The sequence below is a fragment of the Malassezia globosa genome (genome assembly GCF_000181695.2).
Source record: "Malassezia globosa CBS 7966 chromosome Unknown mgl_sf_9.1, whole genome shotgun sequence".
NCBI classification, from domain to species: Eukaryota; Fungi; Basidiomycota; class Malasseziomycetes; order Malasseziales; family Malasseziaceae; genus Malassezia; species Malassezia globosa.
The window spans coordinates 332,966-358,802 of record NW_001849862.1 but is presented as its reverse complement, the minus strand read 5'-3'; the positions used below and the strand labels follow the sequence as shown (position 1 = coordinate 358,802).

General features: G+C 50.1%; 14 protein-coding genes across 14 annotated transcripts; 10 read left to right on the top strand and 4 right to left on the bottom strand.

Annotated features, from left to right (window-relative positions):
• Positions 1–77: 77 nt before the first annotated feature.
• On the top strand, positions 78–389 carry MGL_3511 (uncharacterized protein; the record flags this gene model as incomplete). Its single annotated transcript, XM_001729424.1, has 1 exon — positions 78–389. One exon carries the CDS (start codon positions 78–80, stop codon positions 387–389), a length of 312 nt encoding a protein of 103 aa, XP_001729476.1.
• Positions 390–908: 519 nt separating this feature from the next.
• On the top strand, positions 909–2,117 carry MGL_3510 (uncharacterized protein; the record flags this gene model as incomplete). The annotated part of the gene is made up of 1 exon (XM_001729423.1): positions 909–2,117. One exon carries the CDS (start codon positions 909–911, stop codon positions 2,115–2,117), a length of 1,209 nt encoding a protein of 402 aa, XP_001729475.1.
• Positions 2,118–2,873: 756 nt separating this feature from the next.
• On the top strand, positions 2,874–4,058 carry MGL_3509 (uncharacterized protein; the record flags this gene model as incomplete). Its single annotated transcript, XM_001729422.1, has 1 exon — positions 2,874–4,058. The coding sequence occupies one exon, from the start codon at positions 2,874–2,876 to the stop codon at positions 4,056–4,058; it is 1,185 nt and encodes a 394-aa protein (XP_001729474.1).
• Positions 4,059–5,688: 1,630 nt separating this feature from the next.
• On the top strand, positions 5,689–6,576 carry MGL_3508 (uncharacterized protein; the record flags this gene model as incomplete). The annotated part of the gene is made up of 1 exon (XM_001729421.1): positions 5,689–6,576. One exon carries the CDS (start codon positions 5,689–5,691, stop codon positions 6,574–6,576), a length of 888 nt encoding a protein of 295 aa, XP_001729473.1.
• A 1,002-nt stretch (positions 6,577–7,578) lies between these two features.
• MGL_3507 (uncharacterized protein) lies at positions 7,579–9,297 on the top strand (the record flags this gene model as incomplete). Its single annotated transcript, XM_001729420.1, has 1 exon — positions 7,579–9,297. One exon carries the CDS (start codon positions 7,579–7,581, stop codon positions 9,295–9,297), a length of 1,719 nt encoding a protein of 572 aa, XP_001729472.1.
• A 1,838-nt stretch (positions 9,298–11,135) lies between these two features.
• On the top strand, positions 11,136–12,041 carry MGL_3506 (uncharacterized protein; the record flags this gene model as incomplete). Its single annotated transcript, XM_001729419.1, has 1 exon — positions 11,136–12,041. One exon carries the CDS (start codon positions 11,136–11,138, stop codon positions 12,039–12,041), a length of 906 nt encoding a protein of 301 aa, XP_001729471.1.
• A 120-nt stretch (positions 12,042–12,161) lies between these two features.
• On the bottom strand, positions 12,162–13,694 carry MGL_3505 (uncharacterized protein; the record flags this gene model as incomplete). The annotated part of the gene is made up of 1 exon (XM_001729418.1): positions 12,162–13,694. The coding sequence occupies one exon, from the start codon at positions 13,692–13,694 to the stop codon at positions 12,162–12,164; it is 1,533 nt and encodes a 510-aa protein (XP_001729470.1).
• A 355-nt stretch (positions 13,695–14,049) lies between these two features.
• On the bottom strand, positions 14,050–15,132 carry MGL_3504 (uncharacterized protein; the record flags this gene model as incomplete). Its single annotated transcript, XM_001729417.1, has 1 exon — positions 14,050–15,132. One exon carries the CDS (start codon positions 15,130–15,132, stop codon positions 14,050–14,052), a length of 1,083 nt encoding a protein of 360 aa, XP_001729469.1.
• A 1,862-nt stretch (positions 15,133–16,994) lies between these two features.
• MGL_3503 (uncharacterized protein) lies at positions 16,995–17,576 on the top strand (the record flags this gene model as incomplete). The annotated part of the gene is made up of 1 exon (XM_001729416.1): positions 16,995–17,576. The coding sequence occupies one exon, from the start codon at positions 16,995–16,997 to the stop codon at positions 17,574–17,576; it is 582 nt and encodes a 193-aa protein (XP_001729468.1).
• Positions 17,577–17,843: 267 nt separating this feature from the next.
• Positions 17,844–18,446, top strand: MGL_3502 (uncharacterized protein; the record flags this gene model as incomplete). Its single annotated transcript, XM_001729415.1, has 1 exon — positions 17,844–18,446. One exon carries the CDS (start codon positions 17,844–17,846, stop codon positions 18,444–18,446), a length of 603 nt encoding a protein of 200 aa, XP_001729467.1.
• A 257-nt stretch (positions 18,447–18,703) lies between these two features.
• MGL_3501 (uncharacterized protein) lies at positions 18,704–19,945 on the top strand (the record flags this gene model as incomplete). The annotated part of the gene is made up of 4 exons (XM_001729414.1): positions 18,704–18,769; positions 18,808–18,876; positions 18,899–18,973; positions 19,292–19,945. The coding sequence occupies 4 exons, from the start codon at positions 18,704–18,706 to the stop codon at positions 19,943–19,945; spliced, it is 864 nt and encodes a 287-aa protein (XP_001729466.1).
• Positions 19,946–20,544: 599 nt separating this feature from the next.
• Positions 20,545–22,161, top strand: MGL_3500 (uncharacterized protein; the record flags this gene model as incomplete). The annotated part of the gene is made up of 5 exons (XM_001729413.1): positions 20,545–20,607; positions 20,651–20,769; positions 20,837–20,914; positions 20,954–20,996; positions 21,118–22,161. The coding sequence occupies 5 exons, from the start codon at positions 20,545–20,547 to the stop codon at positions 22,159–22,161; spliced, it is 1,347 nt and encodes a 448-aa protein (XP_001729465.1).
• Positions 22,162–22,390: 229 nt separating this feature from the next.
• MGL_3499 (uncharacterized protein) lies at positions 22,391–23,563 on the bottom strand (the record flags this gene model as incomplete). Its single annotated transcript, XM_001729412.1, has 1 exon — positions 22,391–23,563. The coding sequence occupies one exon, from the start codon at positions 23,561–23,563 to the stop codon at positions 22,391–22,393; it is 1,173 nt and encodes a 390-aa protein (XP_001729464.1).
• A 1,230-nt stretch (positions 23,564–24,793) lies between these two features.
• MGL_3498 (uncharacterized protein) lies at positions 24,794–25,717 on the bottom strand (the record flags this gene model as incomplete). The annotated part of the gene is made up of 1 exon (XM_001729411.1): positions 24,794–25,717. The coding sequence occupies one exon, from the start codon at positions 25,715–25,717 to the stop codon at positions 24,794–24,796; it is 924 nt and encodes a 307-aa protein (XP_001729463.1).
• Positions 25,718–25,837: the final 120 nt, after the last annotated feature.

The window sequence follows — 25,837 nt, the reverse complement described above, 5'->3', positions numbered from 1 at the left end:
TCCGTGGTACAAATAGCTGGGCCACCATCGGTCGTTGCTTTTCCCTCACAACTCTTACAACTCTTTTTTTTTCAACAATGTCCGGTCGTGGAAAAGGTGGCAAAGGTCTCGGCAAGGGTGGTGCTAAGCGCCACCGTAAGATTTTGCGCGACAACATCCAGGGCATTACGAAGCCCGCTATCCGTCGCCTCGCCCGTCGTGGTGGTGTGAAGCGTATCTCCGGTTTGATCTATGATGAGACTCGTGGTGTGCTCAAGCTATTCCTGGAGAGTGTGATCCGTGACTCGGTTACATACACTGAACACGCCAAGCGCAAGACTGTCACGTCGCTCGACGTGATCTACGCTTTGAAGCGCCAGGGCCGTACACTTTACGGTTTCGGTGCATAAGCAACGCCCAAGTGAATCGTTAAATCTCAAACTCCTGAATCTTGTATTATTATTGTCCTTATGCGCTATGCAACGTCATGCTCTAGAATGGTATAGCTGAACCCAAATGAATCCAGTCTGAACCAGTCTCATAAAAATGATTTTGCCTGCATTTCGTGCATAGCATTATTCTCTTCTCCTTTTAAAGAGCTCTCACGCCTGAATGCGCGCGTGCTGAAAGCCTCGCAAAATTATCGCCTTTGAGCGCGTTCAAAGTCACCTGCGCTGGTCTCGAGCTCTCCATGTGCGTCGCCCACCTCGCACCGCGTGCGGGGCGCAGAGCTCTGTACCCCGCAAGTTGCGTGAAAACTCAGTGGCCTGGTCAACCAGCCCACTAGCAAGCCCCCTCATCTTGATTCGGCCGAGCACCGGGCCGGTGACGTGGCCTGGGGTACCGGTGCGAAAGCCGATAGGGGCCATGTGCGTCAATATACATATGGTGTGTGGCCCCGCCTAAATGAGACGTTACTATTCACCACAATGAGCTTTGCCAAGTACACTGGAAAGACGCAGATTCTCGAGAAGCACGACGATGACGTGGTCATCTGTGGCGCGTACCGATCACCCGTCACGCGTGCTCGCAAGGGTGGCCTTGCCCAGTGCACACCAGAAGAATGCCTTGGTGTGGTGTTCAAGGGCCTGATTGCTAAGACGGGCGTCGACCCGAAGGTCATTGAAGACGTTTCGGTTGGAAACGTGCTTCCACCCGGTGGTGGTGCCACGGGAGCTCGTCAGGCTGCACTCTGGGCCGGTATCCCCAATACAGCCGCCGTCAACACAGTGAACCGCCAATGTTCATCTGGTCTCGCCTCTGTAACGCAGATTACAAATGAAATCATTACGGGTCAGATCGACGTGGGGATTGGTGCCGGTGTGGAGTCGATGACTTTGAACTATGGCGCTGGTGTCATGCCTGTGAAGATGTCTGACGAGGTTATGAGCAACGAGGAAGCAGCCGATTGCATGATGCCGATGGGTATTACATCGGAGAACGTCGCCAAAAAATACAATGTGACTCGTGAAAAGCAAGATGCCTTTGCAGCCGAGTCGTATAAGCGTGCCCACGAGGCCAAGGCGGCTGGCAAGTTCAAGGATGAAATCATCCCGATCAAATATGTTGATGACGACGGCAACGAGCGCGTTGTCAGTGAAGATGACGGTATTCGCCCTGGCGTATCGAAGGAGTCGCTTTCGAAGCTCAAGCCAGCCTTCGCTAAGGATGGCTGCACGCACGCTGGCAATGCCTCGCAGGTCAGCGATGGTGCTGCTGCTGTGCTGCTTGCTCGCCGCAGTGTCGCTCAGAAGCTCGGTCTGCCTGTGGTTGCCAAGTTCGCCGGCGCCGTCGTTGTGGGCGTGCCGCCGAACATTATGGGCGTTGGACCTGCATTCGCGATCCCCAAGCTACTCGAAAAGGCTCAAATCTCCAAGGACGATATCGACATATACGAGATTAACGAGGCTTTCGCGTCGCAGGCTCTTTTCTCTGTTGAGCATGTTGGCTTGCCTCTTTCAAAGGTGAACCCTGTGGGTGGTGCCATCGCCATGGGACATCCACTCGGTGCTACTGGTTCCCGTCAGATTGCGACAGCTCTAAGTGAGGCGAAACGCACTGGTGCTAAGCTGATCGTCACCTCGATGTGCATTGGAACCGGTATGGGTATGGCCTCTTTGATTGTAAGCGAGCAGTAAATTGTTTAAATAGAGAGCTACAAAGAAGGCCTTGTGCATCCATGCAGGTGTTTTAATGCGTGTTGGCTTTCATGGGCGCGCGTGCCTGACCAAGCCTCCCTGGCTTCGCTCCGAACGGTCGTGGAACTGCCTATGATGCCACGACGTGTAGGTAGAATGCACGTGGAATTCACTTTAAACCCTTCATTTCGTTCAAGGTGTCACCTTTAGTCGCACGTGCGCTTGCTTAGCAATTCATGCATATGGGCCGAGACAGTACGAACTGTCATCTTTGAGTTCGCTTAAGCGACTTGTCTGTCTCCTAATTAGTGGGCCTCCTCGTATATCTGCTTTTGATAACGAGCATTATCGAGAGTGATTGTCTTTGAAGAGTAGCTTGTAGGAGGCCGATTGAACATCGGTTTTCCACGACTACAGGAACAAACTGTTTCCCAGTTTTATTATTATTATTTTTTTCATCGACGCAGGGATAATCGTCGCGTCGAACAACGCGACAGTATCACACGCCCTGAACGTGCATCTGCCGCCACTGTTATTTCCATACTTGCAACTAAGACCACGATTTCTTCATTTCATTTTCTTTTTGCAACAGAAACGCTTGGGAACAGCCTCCCCTAACGTTGCAAGGACGATTCATTTATCATCGGACACTCTCGCACGCAATACCTCGAGGTATTTCACGCATTATTTTTTTATTTCGCATACTCAACCGTTATGGCTATCGAATCGATGCAACGTAATTACCAAGATGTTACTATGTCGGAAAACAATCATGAAGAAGAGGGCCGTGCATTCAAAGCGCGCCGAACATCACCTTCCCGATCCTTTGGTCCGCCGCATGCGCATGAGTTTGGGACTGATGCCATGGGACCATCTGCGTCATACCGAGACGGGCTGGATCCCACGACGAAGTCACATGCTGCATTAGTCGGTCAAGAAAGCGAACATACTGACTCACTTGAACCTGGTCGTTCGGGCAGTTCGCGGAAGAGTTCTAATAGCCCGAATCGACCCAAAGGGCCGCATCTCGACATTGTGCATTTCCCGCCTACAGAACTTTTACGAATTTTGGCTGCTTTGTTGCAGCATATCGCAACATCGAATGATCAGTTGAGGCCCTTCCAGCGCAGTCACACAAATCCGTCGGCCTCCTTGTCGAGCGAGTCGTCTGAACCCCTACCATCCATGTATTTATCGCTCAATGACCCGAAACGACCAAATATCACCTCGGCTGCTCTCACTACGCTCAATGCACCCAGCAGTACGCTCTGTTTCCATGCACGCCACATCCCCAGCATCAGCATTGAAGCGTACTTGCTTCGCATTTTGAAGTATTGCCCGATGACAAATGACATATTCCTAAGTCTGCTCGTATACTTTGACCGACTGAGCCGAGTAGGTGCCTTGGGTCATTTTCCTGGTGAATCTCCCCCCAGTTCCTATGGCTCAGATGCGTGCGACTCGCTTCGACCAGAAGATTGTGGCGCCTCAACATCTTCTACGTCCCCTTCACCAATGACGACTCCATGGGCGACAAAAGACACCAAATCTTCATCCCAAGAGAAACGAACGAATGCCACTGCTGGGCATTTTCCCGGCATTAGCGGGTTCGCGATCGACAGTTACAATGTGCATCGCCTGGTAATTGCAGGTGTCACAGTTGCCAGCAAGTTTTTCAGTGATGTATTTTACACGAATGCGCGCTATGCCAAGGTCGGCGGCTTGGCTGTACATGAATTGAACCAGCTTGAGCTGCATTTCTTGCTCCTTACAGATTTTCGTTTGATGATTCCGGTCTCGGAAATCCAGCAGTATGGCGATCAACTCTTGGCGTATGCGCACGATCGATCTGCTTCTTCAACTGTTGCGCGCCCACTCCCCCAAGCTGCTGAAGAGAGACGCAGGGAATCGGGCAGCGATGCCGCTCAGGCGCATGGTTGAAGGGCCGTCCTGTCAATTTTTTTTGGTTTGATTTCGTGTTCACCTTACAAAGGTATATGAACGAACACATAGATGCTCGTGTGCGCAATTTATATGCGCCTGTCCGGCATGTTGAATTGCTGCCGCGGCGACGGGTGCTGATCATATGAGAACTCACACTTAATGTATACCCTTAATTTGGTTAGTGATCTCACTATACGACCCGGCATGTGTTGATAGAGCCAATCACTGCCTTGCAGTGTTCTGTTTCACTTGTGACTCTCATACGAGGCCTTGCAGCCTTACTGGATTGTTTTGAGAACTGGGTGATCGTCACATGGGACTACAGCATTTTTTGCGACGTACCTAATTTTAGTATGCAGGAACGTTTCCTTTGTGTATTCAAGCCAATGAACGCAGATCTGCTGGTCAAATTAGCTAATACTGTGATGATCTTCTACTCGCACTTGTTCCTTAGGAACTTGATTCTTTTCGTTGATTGGTTTTATTCGAAGTTCATCATGTGAATGCATTGTTTGTAACTTGAACCTCGAGAGGGTTTCTTTGTTGAAAACTGCATTTTGCGTGCACGTTGAAAGAGCTTAGCCTGATCAAGATGTTCCCCTCGATTGTTTTGCGTCTGTTAAAAATAACCGGCAGATCCATACGTGGTGGATAAATCTACACCCTTTCTTCATCCATTTCTTTTCGTCTTCTTTTCACTTGGTAGAGCATCCTGGTGCTCGGTCATGGGTTCTCCATCTTTGTCTGTTCCTCATGATGTCGAGTCTTTGTCGTTCCTTCCAGCCCTTGATACAGCACCTCCATTCATCCTATGCGACACATTGACGCCGTATTCGGATCACACACACGCACTGACTAAACGTGAATCCAGTCCAACTAGTCCAAGCAAGACTTGTTGGCCTGGTGTATCTCATCGCAAGAGCTCATTATCGCCGTCTCCCTCATCGTCAAGCACCATGGAAATTTCGCAATGCACAACGCAAACAACACCTTCTACAAATATCCTTACACCTAGCTCTGTGCTGGATCTTTTGTCCCCGAAGAACGTGCCATTGAAAGAACATGAACAACAGACTTCATCGTCTCATTCTCCAGCCCAAGTGCCGTCTTTGTCCCATGCAGAACCAGACAACACGATTCTTGGAGCATGCACACGTGAAACACCAGCATCATCTACGTCTTCTCAGAATGGCTCTTCTCCGCACTCGCGACGTGTTACGACGAACCACATCAAACGTCCTTGCAATGCGTTTATTCTCTTCCGGTCACATGCCGTTACAACCAACTTGATACCCAAAGAAATCGAGCGTGACCATCGGAATATCAGCCGCATTATTTCCCACATGTGGCACAATTTGAGTGATAGCGAGCGAAAGCTTTGGGACAACAAGCTGACCTCGAGAAGCAGCGACACAGGCAACAACATCCGAATTACAAGTATCGACCATCTTCGCGTCGTAGCAATGTGCACCGTCGCAATATCCGGCGACTTTCGAGCACCGAGGAGCAGTGTGAACATATTGCTGATGCCATTCTTAAGTCTTGCGGTCGCGAGGGCGTAAAAAAACACCGCCCCCCTAGGAGAGCTACTAGACGTCGTGCCTCTCATCGTGATATATCTTTCAACATGTCTTTGCTCGCGAGACCTGCGCCCTTTACCTCTTGCATGCCCCCTGATTGGATGACCCCTACTTCCACTATAACCAGTGCTCCGACCGCAACGTCCGCAGGCACGACTGCTGACTCACTTGTTCCACAGTCGGACGTTCCTCGCCTTGAACCGCCATCTCGCGCTCTGGCTTCAGTTCGTGAAAGCCCTCCCGCACATCCACACCACTCAGAGCTATTGAGACACATAGCTTCGAGAGATCGACATCCTGCTGAACAACGCCGGTCTTCCTCTGCACCTCCCTGCACAAACAATGTGCTACAGGGCTCCATTCCTGATATTCCTGGTCGTCAAATGACATTTGACGAGACTATGAACTGGCTTTTTGGACAAACCGTGGACACGTGCAATAGCCCAATACTTCAGGATGCATCCATGTCCACGCCTTCCGCACTCACGTCGTCACCCGCCACCATGACGCCGAATTGTGACGCGTGCTGGCCATCGTGTTATTTTTCTTCCGAAGAGTCTGCCGGTGAACACACTAAAACGTTGGAACAACTAGAGAATTTCGCACTAGGTACGCCTTTGCTTGCCTTGGACTCGTCTACTTCTGCGATGTTACCAGCTACTGAGATGCCTATTCCGCCCATTTTACTACCGCCTGTCTCTCCCAAAACCCAGGTTCCATTTAATTTGCAAGGCGTGTCCAATACAGCCTGTGGAGGGATAGGCTCTCAACAGGCGCTCACTACTCACATGGCTCTGGACTCGCCTGGTTCAGCGCTGAACAAAGTGAGTGACGGCCAATGGCAGCTGCCCTTGCCACAAAACTGGCTCTCCGTGGAGCCATACGAGTCTCAAAATTGGGAAACATCTCATCCGTTTCAGGGCGGTTTTTTGTAATCATCCCTTCACCCGCTCACTTCTTTGCGCATGATGGAGGCGTTCTTTTTTCAAGCACTCGTTTGTCCTGGGACATAATCCCGTTTCCTGGACAATGTCGCGATTTCTGACCCGCACAGGTCCCCATTATGAAGCCTCCCAACGTGACTTAATCGGCCCATATTGCGACAGCTACTGTGATCAAGGGAATCATTTCTTTTACGGCTGCCACGAATAAAAAAAAACTGAAATTTGTTTTCCACATAGCAGGTTGGGACGGCCATCCATTCGAACTGATGTGTTCACAGTGGAACATGACGCCATACGAATAAATCTGGAGTCTGAACAGCTACATGGAACCACAAGTCGTGATTCTGATAAACGGCAATACGCGCTACGAGCGATGCACTAAATCTTGGACAATCAGCGTCTTCGTGCATCTTTCATTTAGGATCGTGAGTGACAGTCCGCAAATAGAGGTGGTTAATCTTAAAACCCTAGATGTCGAGCCATGTCAGTAAAAGTTTTTGTTCTTCGCAACAAGTGCTGTCACTTGACAAATCGTTAACCCGTCACCAAGTGAATGGTACTAGAGGTCCGAAACCTCGATCGCAACTCCGAATATCCGTGCGTATTCGCCGTGAAACGCGGCATAGATGAGTCAGCATCATTATAGGCAAATTGGCTTATTTCTCGAGCGTCTGCATGCTGCTTATCATGCATATGCGCATGCCAGCTATGCATTTTCACTGCTATTTAGATCCGATTGGGCGTCTAACCCGAAGTTTCTTTGGAATCCACATATGCACTCCGGCGCTCCATACATGTATATGCACGCGAGCGATTAGTTGAACGTGGATGTGCCCCTTCGGGGGTCAGGTTGTTGGATGCGAAACTCGTGGCGTGCATGTTTTAGTTTTCCGGAGATTCTATAAAGACTAAACCCATCATCGTCTGTTCCAATCTCCTCATCCCCTGCGCCATAAACTAAGGTTTTCTTCCCCCACACCTTCTTTTATTGTCATGTACTCAACTAGTCTGTTGCGTTGGCTAGTTGTTGCCCTCGTTTCGGCGGTGCCGCTCGTTACGGCATACGGCTTTGTGCCATATCCTCAAAACGATGCGTTCTATTACCCCCCCGACGGGTGGCAAAACACAGAGCGTGGTGACATCCTCAAGGACCGTAAGATCCAGGCTGCTACTCTCGGTATCCTGAAGTGGAATCTGGACGCTTGGCAGGTCCTTTACCGCACTTCCGGTGCTCGCCCAAACACTCCTTCGTACACTGTTACAACGGTCCTCGTTCCTTACAACGCTAAGCGTGACCATGTCGTTACTATTGCTTCGCCCGAAAACTCGAACTTCATTCAATGCGCACCAAGTTATGCCTTCCGTCACACCGGCGTTTTGGAGATTGCTAACTTTGAGCCTCGTTGGGAGCAGATGCTTTACACGTTGTTCTTGGCCGAAGGCTGGGTTGTGAATGCACCGGACCATGAAGGTCCAGAGAGCGCTTTCTCCGCGGGTCGTCTCGGTGGTCATATGATGCTTGACTCCATGCGTGCTCTCCAGAAGTATGGTCCTCTGAACATTCCGGACAATGCTATGCATATCGGTCATGGGTACTCTGGCGGTTCGACGCCGACTGGCTGGGCTGCAAGCTTGCTTGAGAGGTATGCTCCTGAGCTGAACGTCGTTGGCTGGTCAATGGGTGGTTCTATGACGGACCCGTTGTACACTTTGGACTCGCTCGATGGCAACCCTACCTCTTCTCTTGTATTGGCCGGTGCGCTTGGTATCGTCGATGCCTATAGGGATGAAGTGGGCAACTACCTCCACGATAATGTCCTGACAGATGAGGGTAAGATTGCAGAGAAGGTCATGAGGAACTCATGTGTATACGAGGCTGTTATTCGATACTTCGGCGCTACGTTCCAAAGTGAACGTTACATGAAGGATGGCCGTAAGCTGAGCTCGTTCCCTGAGCTTACCCACCTCACGGATATGAACACCATGGGTCGCTACCCTCAATACACCCCTAAGAAGCCCTTCCGTATGTTCCATGCCCTTCACGATGAGGAGATTGCTTGGCACCAAGCCAACAAAACTGCTGTTGAGTGGTGCAACAATGGAGCCAATGTCAACTTCATTACGTTTAGCTCAAATGACCTTGTGCATGTCACGACATACCTGTGGAACTTGCCTTACCTTGTTCAATACATGCGTGATCGCTTCAGTAACAAAGACTTTTATGGCGGTAACTGCCAGTTTGACGTGGAGCCAAACAACCCTCTCTTTGACACCAGTATCTTGGGTGAGCGTTTCAAGGAGCTCCTTGAGGCTGTTCTCGACATCCTTGGCAAGAAGATTGGTCCGAAGGACTCGATTATCCTCAACATGATCAAGTCTGGCAAGAACCCTAACAAGGGCGGTGTGTGGAACGATGTTCTGAAGTCGACTACCGTCTCTCCTGGTGAGGGCGGTAACAAGTCGCCTGAAAGCAAGAAGGCTACGAAGAAGTACAAGAGCGAGAGCAAGGCTGAGAAGAAACAGCCAGACAGCATACCGTCGTCGTCGAGCAAGAGCAGCTCTGATAATAAGAGTGCTCACGCTAAGTACCATGCTCATGGACATGGACACGGCCATGCTAGCAGCAACAGCAACAACGGCCATTCGCACTCAGCGAAGGAAAGCAGCACGTCGAAGGGCTCGTCTCGTCGTCACGTTGCCCGTTTCATGTAAGCGATATAAGTGCTCAATCCCATGAAAATATTGCAGATTTTTTATTTTTTTCATGCATTTTACTTGATGGACTGAGATAGCTCAATTCAAGGTCTTTTCCTGGCTTTTTCAGCTATGGGTTGTGCTGGTTAGGCACGATCATCTTTTCGGGTTTATGGTTTCATTATTTATTGGTTCATAGTTCCTTTTACTTCAAGATGTAGGGAGTCGAATATTTGTTGCTGTTTATACTTTACGTGTCATTTAGGTCGACTTTGAGTCGTTGTAACTGTGTCGCTCCTGCATAATGTCGATGGATTCTAGCTGGTAGGGAGTTTGGGTATGATAGTCATGTTCCGTGGCCATATTTGGCTTCCCGATCTAATGCTGTCACGTTTTTTTGCGACGTTGTCTCGTGACCGTCTGTACATGGTCTGGACGTTAAGTGTTTTGCTAGCGAGAGCGAGAGGCTGATATGTTTGTAGAGTCAAGACGGTTTGGTTGTGAATAGTTGCACGTAGATATGACCAAGCTCTTTGGCTCCATAATTCGACGAGATTCCTAATGTTTCTTCTATTTTTGCTCGAACGACTCTACATGCTTGAGAGAACTTGCTGTTATTTAGTTGGAACATTACGAATGTCCATATTGCGCTGGCACTTGCATGTCTTCAAATAGCCATTTCATGGTCATTGCTGTGCAGCAATCCTGATAACCGACCATCGCATTGCTGATGCATGCTGACTGTGATACCTAGCAGCTTGAATGTCCTTCGATGCAGGCTCATTCACTCTTCGAACTTAGTTCTCATAGTTTGCTTCTTATCTAGTTTAACAGGCTTGGTGCGAACTAAGCGCGTCTAGATTGAGTTATTGACATATCGTGCGACACCACCACTCGTGCAAATCTTGGCAATCTACAGCCATTAGAATCTGCGCGACTGACGGTGATTTTCCCGCGACATGTGAGACAGGCTTAAGGAGAGTCTGTGAATCAAAAGTCGTTGTTCGATTACATCTAGGACAGAATCTCGTTTTATATGCAGGACAACACAGGACTAAAACATCAAACCTAGAGATATTAGCGGTAAAGACGTACTCAAACAAATTTCTTCCAAGCAGCAGCATGCCAACATGGCGGCCATACATGCGCAACAGCCTTCCGCGCCGCCACCGCCGCTCTGTTGGGGTCGTTGAATGTATACCTGTGACGCGTGAGTTTCGACTTATGATCACGTACGGGCTGGGGCTGCCCACCGCCATAATAGCCTGGTTGGGCACCACCGTAAGCTTGTTGCGGTTGCTGTGGCTGTTTTCTGTTCGCATCAAGTCCCAACAATCTCTGCACAGGTATGAATAGAAAAAACGTACATAGTATCCACCTTGTGGCGGGTATCCACCTTGCGGCGGGTAGCCACCGCCCATCATGCCCTGACCTGGTGGTGGACCTGGCGGTGGCTGGTATCCACCGCCGGCACCACCGTTATAATAATCCTTTGCCGACATGTCTCGTTATGTGTTCAGCTCCAAAGTCTTGCGCGCGAGCGCTCGACGGCCTTGTGGCACGCGGCTCACTCGTTCCGTGAACGCTCATGTCGGCGCTGTCCTTGTAGGGCCAAATTGCACGTGATACAGAGCGCGTCGTGTTCCGCGCGTGAAGTGGACGACTGTAGTGGCAGTGCCCGGAGCGCCGGCGGTCGCGTTCCCTGGCTGGGTTGGTGGAGGGATGGGGCTTTGGACAAAAACCCAGTTGTGAGTGCCTGCTTCGTTGTGTGGGTGTGGCAAAGTAATTCATTAGCTGACCGACCCTACTTCCTTTGTTGGATCGCAGAGCCAAGCGACCTTCTTTCTCGTGTGAGAATGTCTTCAGAGGCTGCGGGTCCACGCGTACGAAACGTAAAGTTCAAACTTGATGAAAATGATCCATCTGCTCCAGTTGTCGGTGCAGAAGATGGAAATGTGGATTCTTCATCTGAAACATTGAGGAGCCCGCGAAAGTCCGTGCTTAAGCAGCGACAGTCTGGCTCTATACCGCCGCCATCCCATTACCAGCACCCAGATCCACTTTTGCGTAGGTTGCGCCTAAGAGATGGATATGGAAACCCAGTTGATCTACGAAGCACGTTTCGTGAAGCCAAGCTTGTATTATTTTACTTTGGCAGTCAGTGGAATGCAAGCGAAAGCAGAGGCTGCCAGCGGCTTGTTTCAGATTTGTGCAGAGAATATCCACATGAGCTCAAGACTGTGTACATAAGTGTCGACACAGACGTGAAGCATTACGAGGCAGCCACACGAAACCGCCCATGGCTATCTATGGAGTGGAATGATGGGTCCTCCCTTGACCCAGACAAGGAAGAATCTGCGCAAGAGGTGCCTGCTGAAAACTTTTTGCTAGCCGATGACCCTGATACCGAAGAATTCGTCGTCCAATCAGACCCCGCCGGCACATCGTATGTTCGCCCACTCAGCCGGGTGTACATGGCAAGTAAATTTGAGGTGCTAATCACTCCTACCCTCGTTGCTTACCATATTCCAACACGCCGTATACTCGACCACAATGTTCGGCTCTCGCGCTTACGCTCGTCGCGCGCAAAGGACACACTATCTCTTTGGTTAAAAGGTGAACCATCACCATCGATGAACTTCGTCGATATCTTGTACATCACACCATTGTCTTTCGTGCTTGCTGTGGTTGTTCTCTTGTACTTGTGCATGCGCATTACAATGGGCGATCAAGTCAGCCTTCCTCATCTTATTGCTGGCTAAGCCTCAAGTGCGATAGTCCCCGTTGATCTGCAATTTCAAAACCATGGAACAACCACCCCATGAATCCCCGAGTCCCGGTGTTAGTGTATTCATTCCATGTATAATCTCGCGCACCTGGCGCTACCAACGTACCGTGATGTACTCTTTACTAAAGTCGCACGTCCAGTAAGTCGCCTCGGAACGACCTTGCGAGCCCCATGAACCGCCCTGTAGATCCACATCCACGTAGATGTCTTCATAGCTCAGCAGCTTTTTGGCTTGCGTTTCGTTCACAGCTTGTGGCACGCCATTCACCAATGTAGGTAGAGGTGCCAAGTCATCTGGCTGATGCGGAGGCGGCAGGAACGTTACATTAACCTTACTTGGGTCCAAAGTCCATGCTGGCGTAGATGCCGGTAAAGAAGCATATCCTGCTGAGCAGAGAATCCGTCCCCAGTTGGCATCCTCCCCATGCATAGCACACTTGACTAGTGCCGAGGTGCTAATAGATGAAGCAATGGCATGTGCTTGTTCATACGTGCCCGCGTTCCGAACATGCACTTGCACAAACTTTTCAGCACCCTCGCCATCCCGGACAATCAAATGGGACATTTCAATGCACAAACTCTTCAGCTCTTCTGCAAACTTGTTTACCATGTCAGGATGCTCAGTCTCTGTCCATTCGTTAGGAGTGTCTGTGCAGTCCAGGTCCACAAACGGTGCTTGTCCATTTGCCAATGCGAGGATTGTATCGTTCGTGCTCATATCGCCGTCAACACTGATGCAGTTGAAAGACACTCGCACTGCCTCATCTAGACAGCGTTGAAGCGTCGCACTAGAGATCGGAGCATCTGTAGCAAACACACCGAGTAGTGTAGCATGTAACTGTCCACCGCTCCGAGTCATGCGCGGATGTATCATCCCTGCGCCCTTATCGATGCCTACGATACTGCACCGCCGGTTGCCCAGAATAAACTGCCGCGTCCGTATCTTAGGAAAAGTGTCTGTGGTCATATACGCACGAGCAGCCTCAAGCCAAGCATCTGGATGGCTTTGAAGAATACTTGGTGCAGCAAGATGCTCAAGGCATCGTTGGATATGGGCGACGGGAAGTCGCACGCCAATCACACCTGTCGACATCATTAAGACGTCTGTGGAAGAGCTACGAGCATCTTGCTCGTACGTTGGAATAGCATTTTGGTTTCGTGGGGAGAGGAGTGCCTGGACTCGATTTACGAGTGTTTGCGTGTCTTCAAGGCCTTGCTGTCCTGTGACCGCATTGGCACATCCACTGTTCGTTAAGATGGCCCTCACACGTGCATTTGGCCCCGCTGCTTTCAAAGCGGTGGTCGCATGAACGACAGGTGCAGCTTTGAATACATTCGTTGTGAATGTGCCAGCAATGGCTGCTGGAACGCTCGATACAATCAGGGCGACGTCTGGTTTCGGCGCCTCCTGTGGATGCGGAACATTGGTTGTTGCCGCCGAGGGCTCATTTGTAGACGTCACAGGCCGAATGGCATTCTTGATGCCCGCGTACGTGCTGGATACCAGGTAGCCTCGAGGGAGCGTTGACGGGTCTATCGTTTTAACAAAACGCTCAGCCTTAGTTGCGCATGTTGCGTAGGGACGGCATATGGTATAACCCAAGGTTCTGAAAGTACGATACCACATAATCTTGAGCTAAGGACCGTCAAGGTCTATTAGGAAATACTGAAAATACTCACGCGGCTCGACAGGTCGGCGGTCGGTGCACGTTGATAAGATTGCATTACCTATGGAACCAAAGATATGATAAAAGATAGAATCAGATGTGCACGTGGCCATAGCAGGGTGGTCAGCAATGAAAGGGTGCACATCATGATGACGTCTAGAATGTCTTCTTGCCCGTCACGCTCCGCACGATGGATGGACAAGAGTGTTCATGAACCCATTGAGATCAAAACATATTACTTGGTAGTGTGTGAATATGCAAGACATCGCAACTCTTGCTGGCTAAACAAAAAAAAGGTACAAGAATGGTCTGAAATCACGCCCAGAGACCCAAGAGGGCCATCACACCAACACCAGCACATACTTCTGAAACATTGAGCAGGACTTTCCACGTTGGCGCAGTATGCATGTCCTTGTTGAAGATAAAGTCATGCGCAAGCAATTCAACGAGACCAGTATAAATGAGAATGCCGGCAGACACCGAATCAAATACTCCTGAGACGTAGTAGTATGTAGGAGTGTCTGGTGAATACGTGTTTCGGATGCCAAGTCCGATGGCCATGCCTACAGGCGTACACAGCGCATACAGCAAACCAAGCACACACAAAAAAGTCGTACTGAATGTTTGCGGCATAAACGCGAGTCTTGAACCGAGACCAAGACCCTCAAACAGCTGATGAAAGACAATTACTGGAAAGAGAATGTAGAATTTGTCGTCGTCTCCATCCCATTCCGTTGTAGCAAGCGTAAGGCCAATAATCACGGAATGAAAGACGACACCCAACTCCAGGACCAACACTCCTACAATTTCTGCCACATTGGAAGTTTGCTTCTGAATAATGAACAAGTCAGAATCGCCCTCGCCACTTTCGAGATCTGCTTTATCTGCGCTTAGGAACACTTCTTCATCGCGATGTGCTTGATGCTGCAACTCGTTCGAAGGTATGGAATGCTCTGAATGTGCTGCATCGGGAACCATGGCGTGCTGTTGGTGGTTATGCGCCAATCCGCCCAGACCTTTTCGCTCAAGGATCTGCGAACCAAAGCGGTACGCGAAAAATTCACTAACGAACATGAGCATCATCGAGATCAGTGCAAATGCATATGCCATGGGGTATTTTTGGAAACTCTCGATAAGACACTCTTGCCCGAGCTCATCTGTTGCTGGCTCAAGTAGGTGCACAAATGCAGTGGCAATGATTACGCCACTACCAAAGTATTTGGCAAAGTCATAGATGGGACCTGGGATCTGGAAGAATGTGACACGCTTCGTGATGATCGGAAAGATGGTGAAGAGAGCTGATGTAACTAGAATGACAAAAAGTGCTCCAATACGCGTGCCCATATGATCGTCGTTATCTGGAACGATGCCCCTGCATTTTGGCGTCTCTTCAGCCATGCTGCGCACGTATCAAAGTTCCTTTGAACGTGTGTGGGCGTTTTGAAAGTGGTGGTGGTGGTGGCAACGGCGCTCGTAACAGTGTAGAACCAAGGATTTATGGCTTTCCAACGATTCTGTAATGCGCCTAATCAAGACCGGCAAGGTGTTTTTCGAGTGTCCCTTTCTGCCCTTTCAATATGCTCACAGTCAAGAGCCGTTGTCTGCTACTACCTTTTTTCCATATCGTTTGACTAATTGTTCATACACCTGGAGGGTACTCACTTTCATCCACTCTTTCTGACGGCCTTCGACGCTCGTTGCTCTGTTTGGTTTATTCACAGTGCATCATGCCGATTGGCACGATGCACACAGATTTTATGATTGGTCAGTGGAGGCCGCTACTCATGCGTGTTCTCACCAGAATTGTTTTCTCAACCGTACGTGAGGACCGTCCCAGTTATGAACGTGAGACACGAACCTGGGAAAATCGGGTGTCTTGAATGCATCGTAGGAGTACTATCGTGATGCTGGATGTCCTACTTTATTGTCATTATCATTATTTTTTGACTGACCCGATCGAATAGGGAATGATCCTGATTCGGAAAGCATCTTAACCGTTGTGGTACCCTATTATGTTCATACGTGATGGAAGCGACCAGTTATACCCATAATGGTGTGCCATGGTTTTCGGGTGATGCTGAGAGCACGCTTTTCGTTTGCGGTAGTGGAATTCTGTCCGATGCGTTCAATCTCATAATTTCTCTTCTTTTTTCCACTCCCATGACTGCCCATGATGCGCATGTTTCTATATTCACAGAACTCAAAGTGACCTCACCTATTCGAGAGAGAGTAACACACTGCTTCTATACAGATGTTTTGTAGACGTGCTTCATGCATGTACGGAGGATGAACAGCATGCTTGTGACTGTTCAAGTCACTTTCCCAACTCAATGGTGTCCGCGTTCGGTTCAATCTGGAGATTGGCAAACACGTGCTAATGAGGGTTGATGAGAAAAAGGTTCACTCATGCCTGTTCGTTCTAAGTCTTGCTACTTGTTTCTCCACAATCAGTGCTAATGACATGTCGACCTTAGATCAGCGAGAGCCTGGGAGCAAGCAAGATCCTGTCTCACAGGGTTCCTCTGAGCACGGACGTGACCAGCGTCATCATCGCCACCATCATCGGCATCATCATCGGCATCAAAGTGATCCAGATCAGCATAAACACCGTCACCGAAGAAGCCATCGCGAGCATCGCCACTTTTCTTCCTCTTCGTCTAATAAACTTAGCAAGGCAGATGACCCGTTGCCTCAGCGCGATGCCTGGATGCTTTCTGCTGGGAATGGTGGTCAAGGTGCCTTTCCCCCGATTCATAGAGACACATCTTTCTCGTTGACGAGAAGCAATGTCCCCCCAGAAAATGCCTCAGCGCCTGTAAGCACTCGAGAATTGAACCCTGTGCTTGCCCTTGAACAACCATCCACCCCATATACGCCTCTTGCTTCCTCCCGTCCCTCTTCATCTTCAGCGACTTTTGGAGGTCCTGGATTTAAATGGCGAATGATGAAGCTCGAACGAACGTACGACACGGGCTGAGCAACTTGGTGTATCTGTTGAACAGGTCGCTTTAGACCGGTATGGGAGTCTCCAAGCATTTGATGATGCACGCGCGGAAAGAAGATACTTGGAAGATCAACATTTGTATTCATCTGTATCGAAAGACGCATACACATCGTGCAGTAACTCTGCTTTTCGTCGACCTGGAACAACATCATCATTGGCATGTGCGCCTAAATCTGGACCCAACTTATCAAAGCGAGTGCCAGAGCCAAAAAACGTACAACCTTTTAAAGAAAAAGTCATTGCTCCTAGCGTCTCTATGCCCATCGCTTCCTCCGTATCGCATGAGCATTCTGTTCTAAGTGCGAGCGAACTCAACAAATTAGAAGCACAAGTTTTACGGGCCGAATTTGCCAATCGGCCAGACGCTCAAGCACTTCGGAGAGAACTAGAAAGTGCGCGCAAAAAAATTGTGTCTATTGCACCCTCTGAGCGTGTAGAACCTGTACCTGTCATTGATGGATTTGGCCGCATGTATGATATCGGCTCGCGGTCGTCATCGGAAGCGACGATTCAAGCGGAAAGCTTGCGCTCTAGTAAGAGACCCAAGTTCGAGTCGGATGCACCGGATGACGTGTCACTTTCAGATCTCGTGCGACAGGAGCGGTTTACTGCTGGTCGAGCTGATCAAAAAGATTACGACATGATGCTCTCACAGCAAATTGCGGGTGATCGAGCCTTTGTAAATGACACGGACTACCTAGATGATGAAGCGCAGCGGTTTGCTCGTAAGCGGATGCGAGACGATGCCATGAAACGTCAGTTTGCGATTCAAGGTACGTGTATCTACAGAACGGGACTGGAAAACGTCGTGTTCTCGCAATGGGCTTACACTTGCTAGACTTTGCTCGCACGAAACGAGCATTGGACGAATGCCCGTTTTGTTGGCAGGACGATGGCGGAACGCCGCCTCGTGCAACGATTGTGTCCAGTGGATCGTGCGTGTATTTGGCGATGCCTGATCGAGAGCCGCTGATCGAGGGGCACTGCTGGATCGTACCTATGCATCACCATGTGAGCTCGTTGGATGTTGATGAGGAGGGATGGACTGAAATACGCGTAAGTTGACGCCCATCTTGGCTGGGCAAGCTGACATTTACAGAATTTTATGAAGTGTTTGCTTCGCATGGCTGTATCAAAGAACCAATCTATGGTGTTTTTTGAGACAGTTCTTTCGCTTCGCATGCAAAAGCACACATTTATTGAAGCAGTTCCTATCCCCAACGATGTGTTCCCGCAAGTGCCTGCGTATTTTTATGTGGCTTTGAGTGAGGTTGAGTCGGAATGGTCCGACCACAAGCAAGTCATTGGCTTTTCCGAGCAACGTCCTTTCCAAAGCAGTATGGTGTCTCGACTTCCGTACTTTATGATACAGTGGGACTACAAGGGTCAACGTGGTTACGGACATGTGATTGAATCACGTCAGGACGAACGGGGACGCTTTGCGCCCTCCGGCCGTGATGAGCCCGTGTATGACGATGGCGACCATGTTGGAGGCACGGGATTTCCAGCGTACGTCTACAAACCATTCCTACGGACAGACACACTAACGCTCCCTACTTCTCTATTTAGCAATTTTGCGCATGAAATTATCGGGAATATGCTTCAGCTTGAGCCACAACGTTGGCGCAAACCCAAACATGTGGCGGGAATGAGACAGTTGGTCGATCAGTTTAAAGCCTCCTGGGACGCGTTCGATTGGACTCGCTAGTGCTCTTGTCCCACAGCGCCTACACTAAGGCGCATCCGCTGTCATCCATAGTCTTCGCGCTCAAAGCTCGTAGAAGCCCATGTCTAAACCAAATCACGTGTTACAAGGTTGGCCCTCTTTTTCCCACCGTGCATGCAAAACTGCAAGAGTTCCTATTCGTGTTCGGCCGAATATGCGTGCGACGGCGGCATTCACCGTTTTCTTCTGTGACGTAGGTCACATCCTACAGTCCTCACACCTTTTGCGTATCAACAGCCATGGTTCGCGGACCCAAGCACCACCTCAAGCACCTTGCTGCCCCAAGCTCATGGATGCTGGACAAGGTACGTGCGATCCTTTGAGTGTGTTCTGATGATTTCAGCTTTCCGGCACGTACGCGCCGCGTCCCAGCACGGGTCCTCACAAGTTGCGTGAAGCACTTCCTCTTGTGGTATGTATACCTTTTGGTTTAGCTTTGCCTTCGTTTGGCAAAGTTGATTTGTGAACAAGGAGTAGCGTTGGTGTTGGCGTTGGCAGTGGTCATATGGGTTCGTGTATCAGCAAGTGCATGGAGCGATGATTCCCAAACTAAACATGCATGGCTTTCCTAGCGCTCTATTGGCGTTGCGGACATTTTTCTATTTAGGCGTCTGACCATTCGTCTTTGGCGCATGCACTTTTCTATGGCATTCCCGTATGCTGCTTGACGCGGTATCTGTGGTCCCTGAGCATTGCGTGGGACTGTTGATCCTCAGATCTCGAGAGCAAGCGTGAATTCTAGAACGGGCGGCTCGCTCACGACCACATCATCGCTACTCTTCGCACAATGTTTGTTTGAAATTTCAGCTCATACTGACGTGGTACAGATCTTGCTTCGCAACCGCTTGAAGTATGCGCTCACTGGCCGTGAAGTGCTGTCAATCACTCAACAGCGCATCATTAAGGTTGACAACAAGGTCCGCACTGACCCGACCTTCCCAACGGGCTTCATGGACGTTGTGTCGATTGAGAAGTCTGGTGAGCACTTCCGCATTCTTTACGATGTGAAGGGTCGATTTGTCGTGCACCGCATCACTGCTGAGGAGGCTCAGTACAAGCTTCTCAAGGTGAAGCGTGTTCAGCTGGGCGCAAAGGGTGTGCCATTGATCGTGACACACGACGGTCGCACACTCCGTTACCCTGACCCACTCGTTCGCGCTAACGATACGGTCAAGTTCGACCTGATCAACAACAAGATGGTTGACTTTATCAAGTTCGACACTGGTGCGCAGGTTATGATCACTGGTGGCCGTAACGTTGGTCGTGCTGGTCAAATGATTCACCGCGAGCGTCACCACGGTGGTTTCGATATCGTCCATGTCCGCGACCCTGCTGGCCGTGAGTTCTCAACTCGTCTCAGCAACGTGTTCGTGATTGGTGACCACGAGAAGCGTTGGATCTCGATGCCTCGCGGCGGTGGTGTCAAGCTCACGATCACAGAGGAGCGTGACTTGCGCCTCAAGAAGCAGCGCGAGGATTAAGCGTGTCACTTGTGCTTGTTTCTTTTTCTCCATCTTTCCATTAACTAGACATGATGAGGATGGAGAATGTGGTGTTTGTGCATAGGGGCATATGTTGTCATTGTTTTATCGCATGCCCTGCTCACGCTCACCGCTTTGTGCCTCTGCTTTATGTGAGTTGCTACATGCAGTTACATGAGTTACTGGCATTTTTTATTTATAGTGATGCCCTGATGGAGTGTGTGTGCGGGAAGCAGCGCGCTTATCATTCTATGGCGCCTGATACTTGGGCTATGTGTATGTCCTTAGTCCTTCAAAACAAATCTAGATGGCTTGATATATGTGCGATAGTTTAACGGAAGCCCGGTGGATTGGCCGGAAGATGTCTCGAGGGCCCAGGTGGTGCGAAGAAGACAGTGACGCGGGCTGGCTGGAGAATGGTGTCCAGCCCCGGAGGTCCTGCAGCCCGGGTGTTGATTGAACCACGTGGTGTTTGTGTGGTAAGCATCAAAATTTCACCGCTTTATTTTCGTGGCGTATTTTGATTTTCCAACAGAGTAGGCACTTGTTCTGCTTGTCATCACGGACCGCTTCAAGACGTGTGTTGAGTTGTTGCAGTCATGAGCGAGGAAGTCCAACCGACTCAGCCCGCAAATATTAGCCGCGATGGAGAGAAGATCGCTGTATGTATATGTACCTGCGTGTGCACGGAACTTACCCGGCAAGGACATGGAATACTATGAGCTCTTGGGCGTGCGTGGCGATGCGACGGAACTTGATTTAAAGAAAGCGTACCGAAAAGCAGCCATTCGGAACCATCCTGATAAAGGTGGTGATGAAGAAAAGTAAGTGTCGATTCCTCAGCAACGTGTTTTTGTCGCGCGGACATCTCGAGTGACTAACTCCAGCCAGATTCAAGATGATTGGTGAAGCGTATCGTGTGTTGAGTGATTCGAACGAGCGTGCTGTCTATGATCGATACGGAAAGAAGTATGTGAATGTAATCGCATGGCGGTGCTGACAGTGCAGGAAACCAACCGATGAGGTGGGGCTCAAGGAGGCAACTGAAATGGTATGTGAAGCTGGCATCATCGCCGAAGCAGGACGAGCACAGCCAGTCTAACGACTGGCGGGCCGTGCATCGTCATCTCCTGCCATTTCGTTCTTGCTAACTCATTCTTTTTTCTTTGCAGTTTGGAAACTTGTTTGGTGGCGAGCGTTTTGTTGATTTGATTGGCGAAATCAGTTTGATCAAGGACTTTGGGCGTGCGTCTGAGATTATGATGACGGACGAAGAGCGTGAAGAGATGGAGCGCCAGATGAACGAGCATCTAAAGAGCCCCACTACCGATACAGTGACGGGCGCATCAGACGAGTCGGGCGAGGCCAATCCTGCCACATCAGCGTCAGAGTCGCAATCGCAGGTGGCGTCGTCCAGTGCATCTAAAGCTGAGCGGCAGAAACACAAGCTGACTCCTGAACAGCGCAAAAAGCTTGACGAATTCGAAAAAGAGAAGGTTGAAAAGGAGCAGAAGCGCATTACAGACTTGACGGAGAAGCTCAAGGATCGGATCCGTCCGTTCGTCAATGCCCGGAATCCAGGCGCTGAAGACGACAATGAGACAAAAATATTCACGAAACGTATGCGCGAAGAGGCTGAAGATCTGAAGCTGGAATCATTTGGTGTTGAGTTGTTGCACACAATCGGCTCTGTGTATTTGACGAAGAGCAATACGTGGCTCAAGACGAAGCGCGGGAACTTCTTGGGCATGCCAGGGTTCTGGAATCGACTGAAAGAGCGTGGCGGTCTGATCAAAGAAACGTGGAACGTCATGGGAAGTGCCGTCAATGTACAAATGAGCATGGAAGAACTGGCACGACGTCAGGAAAAGGGCGACTTGTCTGAAGCGGAAATGCAGCAGTTGGAGCAGGATGTGAATGGAAAAATGCTCTTGGCCACTTGGCGAGGCACGCGCTGGGAAGTTAATGGTGTGCTTAGGCGAGTGTGTGACAATGTGTTGAATGAGAAGGGTGTGAGTGACAAGGTTCTTATGCAACGTGCGCGTGCTCTTGCCCTACTTGGTTCGATCTACAGTGAGGTCGTGCCAGACGAATCAGACGAGGAGCGTCGTGAGCTGGAGCGTCTCGTTGCTCGTGCAGCGCAGAAAAAGAAGAAGCACAAGGATTCGTCCTCTCGTCGTGGATTCTTACGTTTGCACCATCACGATCGTGAATAACGCATTGCATGCTGGCTGTGATGTATAGGGGCTTACCCGCACGCACACTCTCCTCTTTTACGTGTCGCTATGCTGTCGATACTCATCTCCCTATTCGTGATTAGGTCGGCAGCAATAGTCCGCCTTTCGTCTTGATTCCTCTTTGCTTCCCATTTTAGTTTCCAATGCTTCTTCCTCACTCATTTAGTTCCCTATTTACTGGGATAACTCGGCCCGGTATGGGCCGAGCTTATGAAGAGCACCACCGGTTTCCGCAAGATATGCAACTTGATGTTGATGGATACGCATACACGCTTATGTGTTGAAGAGCCGTAGCAGAAGCTTGTCGCTTGCAACATGTGCATGTGAGTGTGTCAATACCTTGTATCAGCGCAAATGTTGCAATGCAACGATCAAAGACGTGCCGTGCAGCACACCTGGCATAGGGTGCGAGATCGAAGGGTATAGGCTCTTTACAAGCCGGGCATTGTTCTCCAAGCTGAGGCGCACCTGCGCGCTTCCAAGCGTCATAGGTATCTTGACCCACTAGACTTTGACTATAATAAGCCAAGCATGATTTCTCGTGACTTGTAGCGTGCGCATCATCGTGTGCCATGCAAAAGAGTGCACCTGCAAGGCGTTGTACATAGTCTTGGATGTCGCCATTCTGCACGCTAACGCCTGTGTCTGATGGACCACTTTCAAGATACGCCACGGCTCGGCGAACGCCACTGACCCAGGCGCTGATCCACGTCGCCTTTGCCATGTCGGACCCGACTTGTGTCAGGGCCTCATCAGGCGCATACGTCATCCACCACGACACAGCCTGAGCCTCTTTGTGCAAGTCGCTCCATACTCGCACACTTTTTGGTCTTTGCTGCGCAAGTGTGACTACGTGTTCTTGTAGGTGCATTGCACGCGAACGTAGCGTATGCCACAATGGCGCACATGCTGCTGCGCCATATTGCTTGAGCCATAGCATCCATGCACGCCATGCCACAACAGGTGGTCGGTCCCGCACATACATGGGTTCTTCGTTCGGCATGGTCAGTACATACGACAGTTTGTGTGTGATGTGATACTGCCATGGCTTGCATTCATTTGCATCGATCAGCATCGCGACAAGTCCGCATGCGTCGCGCCGGTAGCCCCACACTGGCGAGTGTCCACCTGCCAATGACTCTCGAGCGATTTTTCTCGGTGACTCGCGCTGGTCCATATTTAGCATACGTGCATCATCCAACACAGTGAACAAGCATTCGTGGTTCCAATCGTAGCCGGCTGCATGTGTCATGGCATCGCAACCCTCCGTGATGCGACTGGCCTGAGTGTTAGGCTCGCCATTCCAAGCATAACAACCACCTGGTGTTGTCCAACGCCATGCACCCTCATGCCACGCAAGGCCAGTGACGTTACAGGCCATTCCGACATGACAAACGGCGAGCGCATGCATGCAGGGGGGCGAGAGTTCGACGCGAACATGCATGATGCTATCGCCTGCACGGACAGCAGCACTTGTGGGGCCCCAGCATACCGAGCGTACAGATGCCACGCATGAGAGATATGTTACGTAGGTCAGACGTGCACCGTCATTGGCGTGGAACAAAACCAGATCTCCTCCGCGTGTGCCAGCGAGGAGCCATGCTCCTTCAGCTGTTGATGATAACCAATCAATACACGTGAATTGCATCGCCATGGTCTTGGCATGGCCCGATCGATCCTTAGCATACGGAGCATCCTGCACATCAAATGCACATGTCCATGGGGTATTGCGCGCATCATTTTTGTTGACATAGAGGCTCAATGTTCGCCTTGCATTGATCGTTGCGAGCACGCAGCTGCAAGAAAGAAGCGAGGTTGTAAGTTCAAAGAACAAATACGCAAGCCAACGGTAGTAGTTGCGCGCGCGCACGCGCTTACCAACGCATTCCGACCCAACATACGTACCTGTGCAACGGACCGATCCCTGCAGGTGACCATGCAGCGGCATACCAAGCCTCACCAAGCACGATGCTCGGCACAACAGCCGAGGTCGTTTCTTCATCGGTAGGCTCAGGTAATGGCGCATATTGTGCGAGTTCGCGACGTGCATCTAGCTGGGTATGTGTGTGGGTTTTTGTGCTCAAACAATGCTCACCAAGATCATATCCTATTCTTGGTGTCAGGACATGGATGGCATCAGTCGTTACAATGACCAGTTGGCCCTCGTCGGACCATTCCAAACAACTGTAAGGACCACACGCTCGTCCCGTCGACAATACTAGGCTTGATATACACGACGCATGAAAGTTCATTTCAGACGAATAACTCGTAGTCTATCATCCACCTTCGACATAAGCGTAATGTACAAGTTGTTCGACAGCCCCTGCCCTGTTTTCAAGGTCTTATTTGTCGAAACCCAGTACGGACTTAATTGGGACGTGTGTCTATGCTTAGTGTGTGTTTCTCCACTTGTGTAACTGAATTGTTGCCTAAACGCAAGTCTCCGAAAGTCCTCGATCATTTCGGTCATATTTTTAAGCAATATCCCAAACTGAAGCATCCTATAGTAATCAACAACAGCCATGCCCATGAAAAGCCAGGCCATCTGTCTCTGGACGAAGCTCATGCACTGCGAAAGAATAAGAAATGGAGAAGGAACTATGCCTCATAACTACACGTCCGAGACGATGCCCTTCTCCTTCGTTGCTGTGTTCCATGCGGTATCAACGCGTTCAAGGTAGCTCTGGACCTCCTTGACAGTTGATTTACGTGCCATGCGAACTTCATCCTTGTCTGTAGGAACGTCATCAAGTTTCAAGAGCTCACGAAGGAGCAGTTCTGACAGTTTTCGCTGCTCATACGGCAAGCGGTGTGGCGTAACGGAGAACAGAGGTGCTAGAGAATCCTCAGGTTCCGACTGTAATGAGCCTGGGTGCGAGTCTGGCAGCTTTTGGATGCTGTTTTCAAACCGTTCAAGTTCCGGCACAAGTTCCGCACGACAATGCTGAGTCACTTGTTCGATTTGTTGCAGGTGTTTTTGATCTTTGGACATGGGAGGCACTGTGTTTTGTGCACCTGGGGCGGCCTGCGTGCTTTGATTTACGTGAGCAGCAGCGTCAGATGAACCAAAGCCAGGCCAGGTTGGGCCTGATGGTGCAGCATCCGCACTCATTTGGGCAGCTTCCACGGGGCTTACGTCATTTGGCGGCATACTCGTGTGTTGCATTGTATGGGCAGTTTTGTGCTGCTGTGGCTGCGTATCTTTGAGCAGCAGCTGGATGCGTGAGCCGGTCGTCAAGCCATAATCCTGTAACGAGACACGATCATCTTTGAGAACCATGCCCTGGAATACAATAGAAATACCCTGTGAAGGTACGTTAAAGATAGATGCGAGTTCTTGTCGAAGGTATTTGAGAGTCAATGGCTCGTCAATATTGGGCAGTGTCACTTGGTACCTAGCGTGGTTGGTGAGCGTCGATCTCTTCACAAATACGTACCGCTGTCGGCCCAGCACTACTTCAAGCCATTCTACATCAGACCATGCAGACGGTGTTGCCTGATTCCATCGGTTCCACTGACTCGAGAACCACGACATGTCGACGAATCAATCAAGTTCAGCAGGGAGAGTAGGTTCTGTCGCGACCAGTGGAGGAGAACGCCGTCTGCGAGGTCGGTTGGCAGCAATGTGTCTTGTCGATCTTGATGCACATGTGCC